The 15,791-nt window shown below is 47.6% G+C and overlaps 2 protein-coding genes across 2 annotated transcripts; one reads left to right on the top strand and one right to left on the bottom strand.

Moving 5' to 3' along the window:
• Positions 1–586: 586 nt before the first annotated feature.
• Positions 587–2,822, top strand: LOC119349473 (MACPF domain-containing protein NSL1-like). The gene is made up of 2 exons (XM_037617514.1): positions 587–1,685; positions 1,775–2,822. The coding sequence occupies exons 1-2, from the start codon at positions 707–709 to the stop codon at positions 2,659–2,661; spliced, it is 1,866 nt and encodes a 621-aa protein (XP_037473411.1). The 5' UTR covers positions 587–706; the 3' UTR covers positions 2,662–2,822.
• On the bottom strand, positions 2,776–9,903 carry LOC119349476. The gene is made up of 17 exons (XM_037617515.1): positions 9,608–9,903; positions 8,901–8,964; positions 8,562–8,670; positions 8,290–8,352; positions 7,495–7,595; positions 7,330–7,396; positions 7,171–7,239; positions 6,724–6,885; positions 5,501–5,574; positions 5,310–5,407; positions 4,520–4,627; positions 4,281–4,378; positions 4,056–4,196; positions 3,919–3,966; positions 3,670–3,784; positions 3,206–3,303; positions 2,776–3,121 (listed from the first exon to the last, which is right to left on the bottom strand). The coding sequence occupies exons 1-17, from the start codon at positions 9,684–9,686 to the stop codon at positions 3,029–3,031; spliced, it is 1,587 nt and encodes a 528-aa protein (XP_037473412.1). The 5' UTR covers positions 9,687–9,903; the 3' UTR covers positions 2,776–3,028.
• Between the last annotated feature and the right edge of the window lie 5,888 nt (positions 9,904–15,791).

Raw genomic sequence — 15,791 nt, forward strand, 5'->3', positions numbered from 1 at the left:
CAAACAAAAGTGATGTTCTAATCCTGAGCTCATACGAGCTCGGTTGAACAGTAAAATCAAGAAAAAAAATCATTTTTTGTCGAATGAGACATTGATAAATGATTTAATAGCTTACAAAATTTCAACACCAGATGACATCGGTGAAAAATCTGGCAAAAAACAAAATCAATGACATTCATGAAACGTTGATTTTTTTTATTTATTTATTTTACTGTTCACCTGAGCTTACGAGCTCGGGATCAGAACACCGGAAGCAAACACGTTTAAGACTAGACTAGAAGACTTGGATTCTTGCATCCGGTGACCGGTGAAGCATGACGGTGTTGATTGATTTTCTACTCGCGTCTGTTGACCGGTGGTACCCCGCGCCGTCTCCCTCCCGGAAAGATCTTCATTCCTTCCGCGCCGAAAACGACGGCGAGCCACCCCGAGACCGCGTCAGCCCGCTGCCCCCCACCCGCACGTCACTCCGCCCAAGCGTCCCGGCCGGCGCCTTGACTCCACGCCCGCCGTCGCCATCGCCCCCGCAGCTGTTGCTCGCTCGCTCCCACTCCCACACAAGAACGACACGACGACCGCCCTGCCCAGACACCGACGCCACGGTCTCTCTCTCCCTCCTCTCTGACCCCTTCTCTCCGCACCGGCTTATAATGCGCGCTCGGTGGAGCCGAGGAGCTTAACTGGCCTCTGGCGGAGTGGAGCGGGGATGATGATGGACCTGGGCGCCGCGCGCGCGACGCCGCCGTCGGCGCAGGAGGCGGCCGAGGCCGCCGTGCGCGCGGTCGGCTGCGGCTACGACCTCGCCGACGACCTGCGCCTCTTCCGCGCCAAGGACCGGCTGCTCGACCTCGGCGGCGGGGGCGGCAAGCGGGACCTGTGCCTGCCGGGCGGGGCCGTGGTGGCCGGCGCGCCCGCGGGGGTCGTCGCCGACAAGGGCGAGCGCGCGCGGTTCCGCTCCGACGTGCTCTCCTTCGCGCAGATGGCGGAGCACGTGAACCAGTCGCTGTCGCTCACGGGCAAGATCCCCTCGGGCCCCTTCAACGCCATGTTCGACTACCGCGGCTGCTGGCACCGGGACGCCGCCGCCACGCGCAGCCTCTGCTTCGACGCCCGCCTCGTCGAGCTCTACGCCGTCGAGGCCCCCCGCGGCGCGCGCCTCGCCCTCCGCGGCCACGTCGCCCGCGACGTCCCGACCTCCTGGGACCCCCCGGCGCTCGCCGCCTTCATCGACACGCACGGCACCCACGTCGTCGTCGGGGTCCGGATGGGGGGCAAGGACGTCGTCTGCGTCAAGCAGCTCAGGGGCTCCGCCCTCGAGCCGCGCGACGTGCAGGCCCGCCTCAAGAAGCTCGCCGACGCCACCTTCTCCCAGTCCCAGTCGCAGGACCGACGGCAGAGCTCCGCCGGCGCCAAGGGCCGCGGGTCGTCGTCGCGGAGACCTCCCGGCCCCGGCTCCGCTGCCTGGCGCGCCTTCAGGTCGCCGGTCATCCACAACAAGGACGATGTCGTCGGCATCCACGTCAGGCGAGGCGGCGTCGACGACGGGCAGGGCCACGACGAGTGGCTCGCCACCGTCGCCGCCTCGCCGGACGTCATCTCCATGGCCTTCGTGCCCATCACCTCCCTGCTCACCGGCGTCCCCGGCCGCGGCTTCCTCAACCACGCCGTCAATCTCTACCTCAGATGTACGATAATATCTTCTCAACTCAACCCGTGTCTGTGTGTCTGACTCTGACCATCTAACCATTAATTTGTTTGGCTGTGGGATCATCAGACAAGCCGCCCATAGAGGAGCTGGAGCAGTTCCTGGAGTTCCAGGTGCCGCGGCAGTGGGCGCCGGAGTTCGGCGAGCTGCCGCTGGCTCTCGGCCCGCAGAGGAAGAAGAAGAAGGACAGCCTGCCGTCGCTCCAGTTCACGCTCATGGGGCCCAAGCTCCGGGTCAACACGGCCAAGGTGGACTCCGGGGGGCGGCCGGTGACGGGCATCCGGCTGTTCCTGGAGGGCAAGAAGAACAGCCGGCTGGGCGTGCACCTGCAGCACCTGTCGGCGACGCCGCGCGCGGTCCCCATCGTCGTCGGCGAGGCGGTCACCACCGCCGCCGGGGACGCCGTGAACGAGCGCGCCTACTTCGAGCCCGTGAGGTCGTCGCTGCTGACGCACGCGTGCACGGCGCCGGTGCAGCACGCCGGCGCGCGCATCGACGACTGCGCGGCCGTGGTGACCGCGGCCTGGCTGGAGGTGCGCGAGGCGTGCCTCAAGAAGGTGCTGTTCCTACGTCTCGGCTTCTCCGGCGTGGCGCGGACCAAGATACGGCGGTCGGAGTGGGACGGCCCGCTGGCCACGACCCGCAAGTCGGGCTCGCTGTCGGCGATGCTCAGCGCGGCGCTGTCGGGCACCGCCGCCGCCGTGCCGCCGCAGGGGGAGCCGATGGAGGGGAAGGTGGAGGTGAACTCGGCCGTGTTCCCCAAGGGCCCGCCGGTGCCGCTGCCCGTGCAGAAGATGGCGAAGTACATCGACACGACGGAGGTGACGAGGGGCCCCGACGACCTGCCGGGGTACTGGGTGGTCACCGGCGCCAAGCTCTGCGTGGAAGGCGGCAAGGTGGCGCTCAAGGCCAAGTACTCGCTGCTCATCTCGGCGCCGGAGGACGACGAGGTTTGAATCAGCTGTGCATATCGTGTACAGACTACAGAGTGCGCACACACATCAAGAGGTGGTACAGACTGTAGATTAGAGAGTGCTTGTCAATTCTTGTAAATCAGGACCAGTTAGCTGTGAGATGTTGAAATTTGTCAAAAATAGAAAATAGAAACTACACATTTTAAGCATATTGCCTTGCTGAAGATGGAATGGCATGAAGCAGCATCCACCGATTTTGTATCACAAAACCCGACAGAACTGAAGCTCTGATATCATCATCATCCTCGTCACACAAGTTCAGGTAAGAACATACACAGTTGCATCTAATGTACATGCATAAAGCACAGAGGGTGCTCGGGTTCTCGGCCGAAGAGCTCGAAAGGCCACCTTAAAACCTCTCCATGGTACCGACCACCGGCTGTGCCTCCACACGCGGCCTCTTCTCGGAAAGATAGGGACCCCTTCTGACCGCCTCATTCAGCTGCACCAAGAGGCATTTGTTTCCTCGGTCAACAGTCGCGCTTCAAACGACGAGAACCAGCGGATACAAGAACCGGGGACATACCTTTCCAATGAGTTCAGAAAGGCTCGGTTCATGAAGAAGGTGCGACGATGACAAGGCCTTGTTGATTGCCACACAGCAAGCGTACCGTGCCTCCATGCCTATGATAGTATAACGAACCAATGTCATCATCAGAACAGTTGGTTCAGTAAACAGAATATTGCATAGTTCATGACTGGATTAGCAACAAAGAACAGCTCCAGCGTATTGCCAAGAGCCAATGATGCTACGAGATCAGAAGGCAGTTAGACATTTGGATCGAGGGAAGTTAAGCGGGCACATTATGTGTAAGCATTATGTCACCGACAACGAACTCCAAATCAGTTATGATAGATGGTATTCAAATGCTAAAAGGAACATTGCAGCAGTGAAAACATCTTCTTTGAAGTGACAGATGTATGCTTTTATAAGGAATGACATGCCCATACTTACTGCATTTAGTGGTAGAAGTACTACTAAGTCCTTACCAAGTTTTGTTGTCTCCATTTTTGGATCCGTAACAATTCCGATTATCTCTGGCTTTGAGCAAACTTCCCTTAGGCACCATTCTCGGACAACCAGTCCTGACAGTACTCTATAACCCTGCAAACATTCAATGCGATGCAATCAGTATAATGAGTATAGTCAATGTGATCACTCAAACAAGACATAACTCAGCAACAGATGAAAAGAATATATCAGCAACAAGTAGACTTTAACAAGCAAGAATTGCTTACAGCAATCCGAACGTCTGGATCTTGTTGTAGAATTGATAGAAGAAGAGCCTGCCAAAAAGTTAAAAGAAAATCGCTATAAAGGCTAATTATAACATTAAGTGAGAAAGATAAAACTAGAGAAATTGTGTTGCTCTAACTGAAGGAGTTAATTTTGGACTGTTTGATGCGGCACTGTAGACTAAGCGCTTCAGGCACTCTTCTGCTTGATGATCATCCAGTTTCATCTGGTCTTCTTGTCGATCAACACCACATATGCTTCCAAAGGCATGTAAAGCGGCCTGAAAGTTTCACAGCGTTCTTAAGAGGAATAGTTTCTGGAGACTTTTCCAATGACTAACAGGGTTAGTAGTAGACAAACTTACCAGCTGTTTACCCCTGCCCTGCCTATCAAAGGACATTTCTACCACATGTCTGGCAATATTTGGTGGATCAGAGAGCAACAAGCATGCTCCTTCAGTTGCTATTTCACCAACGGAGCCAGAGAAACAAAGAGTAAGTCAGATAGTGAAATGAAGTATTATGGTTAATGAGACCACTCCCAAACAGATGCAGGTTTCAGTACAACAGAAAGTTATAAGAAAGAAATCGAAACATAACTTACTTGTACCAATTAGTCCTAAGGTCTCCAATGCGCTCTCAATTTCATCAGTATTTTGACCTTCCTCCGTCCTCAATATTTTGTCTATGGCCAAGAGCAGATTCGTAACACCTAACATGGAGAAATCTTGATTAACATATCAATCTAGTACCCTTGTTTTTACAGAATCCCACCAAAGATACCCTCACGCTAACTATACCTAGATGCATATAAATGTTCTGTTTTAAGGTCCCAGCAACAACCCAACAAATGGGTTATCAGTATTTATCAGAATTTAGCATAAAAGTTGAGTTCCCAATCATTTTTTTAATGAAGAAGCTGTTCTTGAATTATTAATGTAGGAATACACTTCCATCTAGCAGAGAATGCTATGCAGAGAGAAAATGTAGAGGAGAACGTGCTAGAAATCAGAATTTAGCATAGAAGCTGTGTTCAAAATCATGTTTTTCTTTGGTTAAGGGGCTGTTTTTGAATTATTAATGTCGGAATACACTTCCATTTAGCAGAGAATGATACGCAGAGAGGAGAACGCACTAGAAATCAGAATAGCATAGAAGCTATGTTCAGAATCAAGTTTTTTCTAGTGAAGGGGCTGTTCTTGAATTATTAAAGTAGCAACACATTTCCCTTTAGCAGAGTACGATAGGAAGAACCGAAGTGTAGAGGAGAACACACTGTAGAACATATAATGATCAATAATGCACACAATTAAAAAGATCAACAATATAAGTGAAAATATTTAGCAGGGCCGATAGACTGAAGGTGTAGTAGCTGCAAGACAAATCATGCTTACAAGATTTTTCTATAGTCATAAAAGCATCAGCTGAAGAAAGAAGCCTCCCACTGATCAATGATGCCCTTGACCGTACAATAGAATCAGCTGAGGGATCGCTACACAAGGACCAAAGATAAACAACATAAATTGGCTGAAAAACACAAAAGGAAAAGCACAAATATGGACTTATGGAGGCAAGAGCTGAGTACTTTATCACATCAGTTATGTGTTGAAGCAAACTGGTCTTTAACAAGAACATATTGCTGTGAGGGTGCTCCGCAAGCTGCAAAACAAGTAAAGACATAATTAGCTAAAATGTAGAGTTTATCTCAGAAATTCTATGATCTTGCATTCTTAGATCTCTATGATCAACAATTACATAACAAAAACTTTGTGATCATTATGTATTTAATGTCATTTGATAAGTAATGAAATTCGTTTACATAGCATGAGATGAACAACAAATACTAGTGTGAGTTGAGGCAAATGAAGAGACAAAGAAAAAAGCGCAAAATATTTGGTTTCAAAGGTATAATATAATAAAAAGATCTCCCAACAAACATAGATGGCTGAGGCTGATTGTGGACTCAGGGTCAGTTTGGTTTGCATCCACACCATATATGCCTGGCCTGGATAGTGCCTGGAGTTGGCCTCGTAGTTGTTTGGTTTCTGCCTGGGAGAGAAAATACTTGCCTGGCCTGGTTATGTGATTAGCCTGGTGAAAATAAAAAAATAAAAGAAAATGCCCAGGCAGAGTGATTAGCCTGGTCCAGGCGTCCGGTTTCGTTCACCTGGACGGGTCGCAGCCTTGCCTGGCACTAATAAAGGACACAAGAGGTACAATCCACTGTTTAAAAAAGGTTTTCTAATCACAAAAGGACAAAGCAGCAGGCTCGGGTAGAAACCAAACACGTCCCTGTGTGGCTAGCCTGGGCAGGCAGAAGACTTCAACTTTCCAGGCCCATGCCAGGCACCAAAAAATTTCAGGCAGGGATCCCAGGGTGCAAACCAAACTGACCCTCAAAGTGGCACAAAGTTAGACCGCCTCCATTTGAAGAAATTGCACAATCTTCGAAAATCCCTCCTAACAAACATAGATTGAAGAGGCTTTTGATAGTGGACTTGAAGTGGCAAAGAATTACTGCCTTTACCTGTAGTAGCTGGTTTGTCAAGCTTGGCTTGTTTAGGGTTTCTTTCTATTTTCCTTCTCTTAATTATGTTTTGTTTAGGGTTTCTCTCTTATTTTCCTTCTCTTGATTATGTTCTGTTTTTGTCTTAATCAATATAATTATGCAGCAGAAATGGAGAATCCACCCCATTCTTACAGAAACCAGGCTAACAGATAAATGCATCCTTCTCTCAGGAAAAGATGGATGCAGGTGATAACAAGGGAAACCTGAGAAGGCAATCCAAGTAAGACATATAGTATTACCTCATAGAGGACCTCTAGTGCACTCAGGGTCTTGAGCATATCTTTTCTATCTTTTATCTCATCCTCAAATAAGCTGAGAAGGTTTGAGTCACGAATTGCAGTAGCAGTACAACTTGATGCAGCAAAGAGCTTAGCTATCAAAGATAGAATGCGAATCCGTGCCTGCAAAGAAGAGGAACATGAACAACACCTTGAGCAGGTTTAACAGAACCATACTCATAGCATCTAGTACAACATAAATAACAATTCCTCTGTATCACACTAGATAGTTATTTTGCATCTCAACGCGTGTAAGTAATCTGCCAGTATTAGCAAAACAGCTCTGTGATCAACTACTTTAGACATTACTAAATGTAGGCTTCTACTTGTAGCCTGCCATTGCCTAGGAGTTCATGCATCAATTGTTTCCCAAATTGACCTAATAACGGTGGCTTTTGGATACCATACCATTGAGGATGACTGGGCTGCCACTTTGTTGAGTTGCAATCCTTGACCATCTGGTGGAAATATGATATCCTGAAAGCAAAAGCAAAAACAAAAATATTAGCATCTGCTACCCATATTAAGAGGGGCTCAACATTTATGGAAAAAGAATATAATACTCACAGTCCCTGTAGGAATTTCTGCTAGACGCTTTATGGCATCCAAAACAATTGCTGAGATCTCTTCGTCTCTACAGAAAGAAAACATAATTAATAGTAAGTAAAATACAAGCATAATGCATGTCATGGGACATGACCTGTCAGATATAGTTTGTGATAATAAGGATACCCCTCAATCAAGCAGTTGATCAGAAGAGGGTACAGATTGTGCTGTACAAATGTGTCCACAGCAACAGCAATATCTCCAGCCTTGTCAAGAAGATGTACCACCTGGTATAGAACTTGAAAGTGAGGGTCTGGACTCTGGAGACATTGGCTGAGAAAGGGTTTGCAGAAGATATTCTTTGCAAGATGATGTTAAACCTAGTATGTGAATGGTTATTTTAGACAAATAAGAAGGATCATGCATGAAATGGGTTTGCAAGAGTTGGTACAGCACATCAGTGTTCTGTTTATACACAAATTTCACTCTGGTTGCTACCATATTAGAGAGAAGCCGGCAAAGGAGTTAAAAACCAACTTAAACTTATAACTTTTTTCTCAAACAGGCATTGAAATCTGTTTCATTTGTATTCAAGGAGAACACCACGAGGCACACAGTACATGGCCGAGACCAAAACCAACTACCTGCTGCTATACATATTTAAAAAAAAAAATACCTGCTGCTATACAAAAAGGCAAAAACAGAGCAAAAAAACAGACAAGTAAGCTAAATCAGGAGGCCAAGTGTGCTTAAAGAGTTAAACCTTGAAAGGTACACAGCTAACATTTCAACGTTGATTGGAATTGTGCTTTACACACTTACCATCTCAAGATAACAAATGCATGACATGAAATACTATTTCTGATTTCAAGAACCAAATGGTGCCAAATTTTCTAAATGCCCTAAATAATTACAGTAAACAAAGCAAGGAAACCACATCCACAGAAAGCATCTGCTAGAGAAATATAATCAGATACATACCGCTTTGCAGGCCAATTGTCTGATACTATTTGAGTTTGTGAGCAACCCAGCTTGGATAAATTCCTGAAAGAATCAATTGAAAATTCAACATTTAGATAATCAAACAAGCGCATAATAATCCAGAAAAGAGCGTATGATACATCAACATGTTGATCATTTTGCAAGATACTTAATAGATCATAACTGCCCTGTTCAAGGCAAGAGGTTTAGGTGGCCATGTCTAAATAAATAAATAAGCCCCCGGAGAGGTAGAGACAGTAAGTTGCACATACACCATAGCTCGGCAGAAGTGAAGCGCCATATCTGGACGAAAATACTTTGTCCAAGCACGCTGCAACAGTTTCAACCGTCTCAGGTACGTCTGCCTGGCTCTGCAATACACTAGAGGACCAAGAAGACGAATTAAAACGGCAATTCATCACAGTGGTCCACATAAATGCCATTCAAAGCATACATTCTTCATGGCATCTGCAGAAAAGAAGAGATGCAACGGAACGACTAGAACAGGACAAGGCTGTAATGTGAGAGAGATGCAGCCTACAAACAAGCAAACATTGGTAGAGAAAATTACATGAACCTGAAACATTTAGAGGAGGGGGAACAAAACTCACCCTAGCAGCTTAGGCAGAGGGAACTGTTCCAGGAACTGCCTCACTGTGTCCTCACCATGCGTTCCTACAATGTAAAAGGCAGGGTGCGGTGATAGGTCAGCACCCAACAACAAATCAACTACCTGGTGTCTTTGTCGAAATGCCGAAGCTGAATTCACTACAATTTGGTGGGAGAAGGGATTAATCCCCAAGCCGAGGCTGAATTCACTACAATTTTGTGGAAGAAGGGACTAATCCCCAAGCCGAAGCTGAATTCACTACAATTTGGTGGGAGAAGTGATTAATCCCCAAGCCGAAGCTGAATTCACTACAATTTTGTGGGAGAAGGGACTAATCCCCTACGGTTACAACATCGGAGATGGGAAAATAAGCACACTCGCAGCTACGCTACCATTCCAGCGAACGACAGTGTAATGTACTAACATATAAACCCAAGGCACTGAAGGAAGCAGTGAGGCTGTATCGGGACGCACGGTCCTCACTAAGACAGGCGCAACCTAATCGTTGGACTTCAACCGTGGGGATCCCTCGAACCCTACCACTGAGATCGTACTTCCTCGCTCTCCCCGTCGCCAGAGGTAGGCAGGCAGGCGAGCAGAGGGGAGACCCCGCGCCTCGGCGAGGAGCGGCGCGGCGGAAATGACCCGAGCAGCCGGGGTCGATGCGGCGGGGAGAAGGTGCGATGGAAGGGGGAGGAAGGGGCGAACCTGGGTAGGAGGCGAAGTCGGCCGCCGCGCGGAGCAGGGCGTCCAGCTCGCCGGCATCCATCTCCGCCGCGGGATCCATCTGGTGGCGGTGGTGCTGCTGCTGCTTCTCGCCGCCCGCGGGCTCGCTCTGGGTTTTGGTTGGGGGATTTGGCTTGGCAACGAAGTTGAACGCCGCCGTACCAGCGCTGGACTGGAGAAGAGAAGTGATGTGTGCCGTGCCCGGGGTGCCTGCCCCGTGCGCGTGCCGCGTGCCCCGCCTTGTTGCGGGGCAGATGGGGCCCCGGCGCTGCCGACCTCGCTGAGACGGGTCTATCCGCAAACCGTGCGTGATCCCCGCCGTGCTCGTGCCCCGGCGGCGTGAGACTCAAGAGGCCTCCTTTCTCTGTTTGTGCTACACCAAAGAACAACTTCAACGCGCCCACCTAAACAGTCTGTGCGCGTGTCCATTTGACTCGAAACGGACGCAAAAATTGGTACAACGGATCCACACAAACGGGCCAACGTCTGTTTTTTGTTGGGGCGCCCCAGCCGAAATTTGGGCCGCATTTGCTTCGGCGTGGACACGCAGCGGACAGATGTCACGCTCGCCCTTGTCCTTCCCTAACCCGCCAGTCGGTTGCACATTGGCCATTCCCCTTTCTTTCCATCAACAATTGGCACACCCCGTCGCCCAGTTTCGGTGCCCAGGCCGATCGTACCCACATACCTCCGCTAGCAGCACGCCACCCCCCGTCGGCCCCATACTCTGTCGTTTGGTGGACCGTTTTCCCCGCCTTCGCAACACCCTGACGTTGACGCCACCACCCCCTTACCTCCCCTACCGGCACCACACAAGCACGGCTACCTCGATCATCGGACGCCTCCACGTCGATAGGCCTACTACTTGGCCTCGGAGAGACGCGAGGCTCTTCACCGACCATCTTCTTCCACCACGCCGGCAAGCTGTTCGACGGGTTGCCCGCAAGGTGCAAATGGACTCTGGTGACGAGTACTTTTTCCACAATTTCATTTGTGAATCGGATGATTCTTCAGGAGATTGTGGTTGATACTTTGGTCACCTATGACCACGTTAGTAGGCAGAGGCCGATATTCAAGGTCTCGGTCCCAGGGCATACTGTTGAATCGCAACAAAGAGAGCAGTCACTGCCTACTCTGGCAGGACTACTTTGAGTCCCCTAACCCGCTCTTCAAACGCCACCTATTCCAGCGCCGAATTCGGATGGCTAGATATGTGTTCAACCGTATCCGGTAGGAGGCGATGGCGTACGAGAACTATTGCGAGTGCAAGGAGGATGTCCTGGGAAAAATTGGCTTCTCTTATCAGAAATGCACTGCAGCTATTCAGATGCTTTCATATGGTGTACCCGGTGATCTTATTGATGAGTATGTCCAAATGAGCGAGTCCACGTGTCTAGACTCCATGTACAAGTTCTGCAAGGATGTGGTAGCAGTGTTTGGCCTGGAAATACTTGAAGGGGCCAACTGTTGCAGATACAACCCGATTGTTGGAGATCAATGCGAGTAGGGCCTTTTCCGGGGATGCTTGGTAGCATAGATTGTATGCACTAGGAGTGGAAGAACTACCCTTCTGCTTGGTAGGGGCAGTATATGGGCCATATCAAAGCTTGCACTATCATACTTGAGGCCGTGACTTCACAAGATATCTGGACTTGTCACTCTTTGTTTGGCATGGCCGGATCTCACAACGACATCAACGTGCTTCAATGCTCTCCGGTGTTTGCAAGGCTTACAGAAGGCAATTGCCCAGATGTCAATGTTGAGATCAGTTGCCACCACTACAACAAAGGATACTACCTAGTTGGTGGTATCTATTCTCAATGGACTACTGTTGTGAAGACAATCCCCAAGCCCAAGCACAAGAAAATGCCAGCAAGAATGTGGAGCGTGCCTTTGGTGTTCTTCAATGTCGACAGTCCTGCTAAAACATGGAGCACCAAGAAGTTGTGAGAGGTGATGATTGCTTGTGTGATCATGCACAACATAATTGTAGAGAACGAGCGTCCGGATTAAATCTATGGCCAAGGGTTTCAATTTTAGGGTGGACAATGTTGTGCCTGAACATTGAGGAGCGGCAACGTTTGCACAATTCACCGAATTTCATCATCAAATGTGTGATTGAAAAACTCACATTCAACTGCAAGATGATTTGATTGAGCATATGTGGACTCTCCTTGGCAACCAGTAGATGTATCGGATATTTTTCTTTCAAATGTATTTGAGACAATTTAAATTTTATTTGGCTTGTAAACTATGATATATTTATTTGGTTGTGAAACTATGAGAATTTGTATTTTCTTTGAATTACGTGAACTTGATATGTTGCAAAAAGTGCTCACAAATGGCCGCAAGAACCAAAATGCGCTCGCGTGTTGGATGCACAACCGACCCAACCGCGGAAGGGGGCGGACACGTCGACCCAAACGGACAAAACACACATCCATTTGGGTTAACGCGTTGGAGTTGTCTTTCGGAGATGTTCATATGAGTAGGGTGTGCGTGTGTGTGTTCATAAGGGTGAGTGTATGCGCGTGCATATGAGCGCTTGCATCTATAATGTGTTAAAAAAACCTGGCCATGGGTGGCAAGGCCCGACGCTCGGGGCAGGTGTGGCCTCACTTTGTTTCTCAAAAACTTATTTTTAATTTTAGTTAATCTATTCTATACTTGTTTTGACAAACTATCTATTTTATATTTATCTATAATCTATAACTACTAATAAAGTACATAACGCTTCTGCCCATCTGCTGCACCGTTTTGCAAAGAAAAAAAACCTCTACTCTTTCTTGAAATCAACTCGCAGTTCCGGTTTAGGTGATTTCAGATAAAACGTTTACTATTTGCGCAAAAACTCCGATCCTATAGTTTCCTCAAACCAACCTGCGGTCCAGGTTTAAGTGACTTCGGAAAGACTTTTTGTTGTTTGCGGAAAACACCCTGACATTTGGTTTAATTAACTTGCAGTTCATATCATATGTTTTTAAAAATAGTCATATCTTTTAAAGCGTAACTTCAATTTTAACATATTATATATGAAATTTAATTAAAAATATGTAGAATCTGAATATGATATTATTTTACTTGTTAACTATTTTTAAAATGTTATTTAGAGTGCAACCTTAATCAATAGTGCATGATCCACCTCTCTTTCGTATCAATGTAGATCCGAAAAAATGAATACCTCAGTAAAATTAGATTGGAGACGAAAGAAATTATCTATAACAATGCATGGACACGTCGGCAAAACCTCACACGGAAAAAAAAAAAGCATATTTCTCATCTTATGCAAAAAGAGAGAAAAGCCCTCTAGTAGAAAAACCCTCATTCATCCTGGTTCGTGAGGGCTATTGGTCCCGGTTCCCGAACCGGGACTAAAGGGTCGTCACTAAAGTCCCGACTCTTTAGTCCCGGATCGCCCAGGAACCTGGACAGATGGGGACTCCACGTGGCCGCTGCCGCTTGCCCAGGTAGGGGGGCTTTTGTCCCGGTTGGTGCCACCAACCGGAACCAAAAGGCTTCCACGCGTCAACATTTCAGAGGCTTGGCTTTTTATTTTATTTTCTAAAGGGGGGGTGGGGGTTTTTGTATGGTTAATTTACGGGGTTTCATATATTGTATTAGCTAGCTAATAGAGAGAAGTGTCCTCTCTTATCTCCGTGCTTGGTCGACGCTACGTATAGAGAGGACTCAACACGCTAGCTAGCTAGTAAGCAAATGAAGGAAACTATTAAGTATACAAAAGATCGTCATGAACATATACAGAAGTGATCGACCTCCCCTTCTCTGAGAGATTGGTCGAACAACAAGTTTTCATATATCTTACCGACGCTACTGGCTACATATATATAATGTGTAAGATCTCTTACAATACCCATATGAACTCAACTTCCACATGCATGGTGGTATTCTCCGGCTTCATTGATGACATGGTCAAAAAAGAATCCAGCCAATTCCTCTTGAATTGCTCACATGCAATCTTCTGGTAGGAGTTCATTCCGCATCTCCCACATCTAATTTGCATAAGGGGGTCAATACATATATATGAATGAAACTCAACAGAAATGATGGTAATAAAATAAACTTGTGAATATTTTTGCTTACGCACTTCATATTGTCTTTTTGAGTAGCCCCGCCTATTCTTGACCGTCGCGTTATAGATGAACTCGAAGACGTAATATCCATAGTAATCATTCCTGGCTTCCTGCCACAAGCACTTTACGAGAAATAAAGGTCAATCAAACTGATAATGAAGCATTATAAATGACATTGATGATAGTAGTTAGAATCAACGGGAGATGCGCGGAACTAGCTAGCTAGTAGTACTTACTTTCGGGTATTTCCGTAGCAGATCCCGCGGCAATGAAGTAACTTGTGCGGTGAATACTTTCCAAACCCTGCGAGACAAAAAAACAATTACTTGATATCGTGAAATGAACAAAGTTGCTGATATGGTGCAATAATGATCGAATCAACTTACTTCTCGAGCATCTTAGACATGGTCGCATACTCCTTGAGATCTTTTCATCTCGAGTTTAAGAAGTTTACTAGTCCTTGCTCAAGCTTAATATCTAGGAGAATATAGTGGAAGTTGTGCATGCATGCATAACTCATCAATTACATTAATTACTATAACAGTAATAATTTAGGGAAACCGAATATGCACAAGATAGTAACACTCACTTGAAGTTGTAAGGAAAGACTATTATATCTTTGTTTTGTTTTATTACCAAAGATCGTAGCAAGTTGTCCTCGGTTTCTTTGGCCTTATATTTAACTGTAAATTCATCTATGAGATTTGTGTTAATGAACCCAATATCATACATTTCATTTTGTCTACATTCGACGATCTTCAATTTGCATAATATAGTGAGGATAATTATATATACATGTAATGAAAGAGATGAGCTATATATAGAGACTTAATGATAGAAGTAATACTTATAGACAGTAGCAAGTGACCGTTAATTTATCGAGGGTCTTTAGATTGAAAAACTGGAAGAACTCCTCAAATGGAACAAACAACTCCTCAATTCCAACAAGGTCGTGCACATCCTCTTTAACTTCCAGCGTCAAAGTATCGATTTTCTTCCCAGCTGACAGCGCCTTTTTGCAGGTTTCCATGTACCAATCATGGAATCTTCGCATCATCGTTGTTAGAGTAGTTCCATCTTTGACGTGAGGCTTCCCGTACTCGTATTTGAATAAGTCTGGCTCCATTATAACAAAATGTGCATCATCGTAATCTCCAGGATTGGTACCGGGCAAGACCCTCGGATGATTAGCGACGATATCGCTAGACACCTTGAGCTGGGGGCACGATTGGTTCGCTTGTTCGCCGAGCTGGGGGATTTTTGTTCTTCGTTCTTGTAATCTTTTGTCACTGCAAGTACTTCCCGACTGCTTCGCTTCCTTATTTGTCTTTTCAGTAATGTGCTCATAGTTGGTTTTTGGCGGAGACGGTGGTGGTCACTGCAGGGCATCCAAAGTGCGCTTCGCTTTAACCGGATCTATCTTCTCCTCCGGAGGTGGATGTCTCTTAGCTCTTTGCGTTGCGAAGTAGTTCCTCACTTGGGCTTGACATATCTCCTCGTTTTCCTTCTGGGTCCTCTCGTATGGTAACTTCTCTGGAGTCTTGAGAGATGGACCGAATCTGTATTGCCTCCCACTTGTACTGCTAGACGCCGGAGCGGGGCGAGCGGCTGCGACTTTCTTCTTTAGTTGCTTACAAGGCAGAGGAAAAGGACTGCGACGCGCCGGAGCAGCCGGAGCGGCGGCGGGTCTCTCTTCCACCCTTGCTGACAAGGCGGAGAAGGAGGAGGCTGGCTGGTCGAGCGCGCCGGCGCAGGCGGAGAAGGAGGCGGAGTGCCGCCATGCGCCAGAGAAGGAGGCGGAGTGCCCTGATCACTCGCCAGAGGAGCAGGTGGATGAGGAGGCGGAGTGCCCTGACTCGCCGGAGGAGGAGGAGGAGGAGGCGGAGGCGTCCAGTTCGGAAGGTTGATGAGCTCCTTCCTCCATATGCATGGAGTCTTCAAAGCAGAACCCAGCCGAGTCTCCCCTTCACCGGTAGGGTGGTCAAGCACAAGCTCCTCAAATCCCTCCATTATTTCTTCCACCGTCACCCTAGCATATCCTTCTGGAACTAGATGGCAGTGAAAAGTTACGCTGG

This window comes from Triticum dicoccoides, chromosome 1B (genome assembly GCF_002162155.2).
Source record: "Triticum dicoccoides isolate Atlit2015 ecotype Zavitan chromosome 1B, WEW_v2.0, whole genome shotgun sequence".
NCBI lineage: Eukaryota > Viridiplantae > Streptophyta > Magnoliopsida > Poales > Poaceae > Triticum > Triticum dicoccoides.

Excerpts from the sequence above, each read along its gene's own strand:
- LOC119349473 (XM_037617514.1), top strand. The coding sequence starts at position 707 with ATGATGATGGACCTGGGCGCCGCGCGCGCGACGCCGCCGTCGGCGCAG. Across the intron at positions 1,686-1,774 it reads CGTCAATCTCTACCTCAGAT|ACAAGCCGCCCATAGAGGAG; the intron begins GTACGATAATAT and ends TGGGATCATCAG.
- LOC119349476 (XM_037617515.1), bottom strand. The coding sequence starts at position 9,686 with ATGGATCCCGCGGCGGAGATGGATGCCGGCGAGCTGGACGCCCTGCTC. Across the intron at positions 8,965-9,607 it reads CGACTTCGCCTCCTACCCAG|GAACGCATGGTGAGGACACA; the intron begins GTTCGCCCCTTC and ends TTTACATTGTAG. Across the intron at positions 4,379-4,519 it reads CTTAGGACTAATTGGTACAA|CAACTGAAGGAGCATGCTTG; the intron begins GTAAGTTATGTT and ends TTGGTGAAATAG.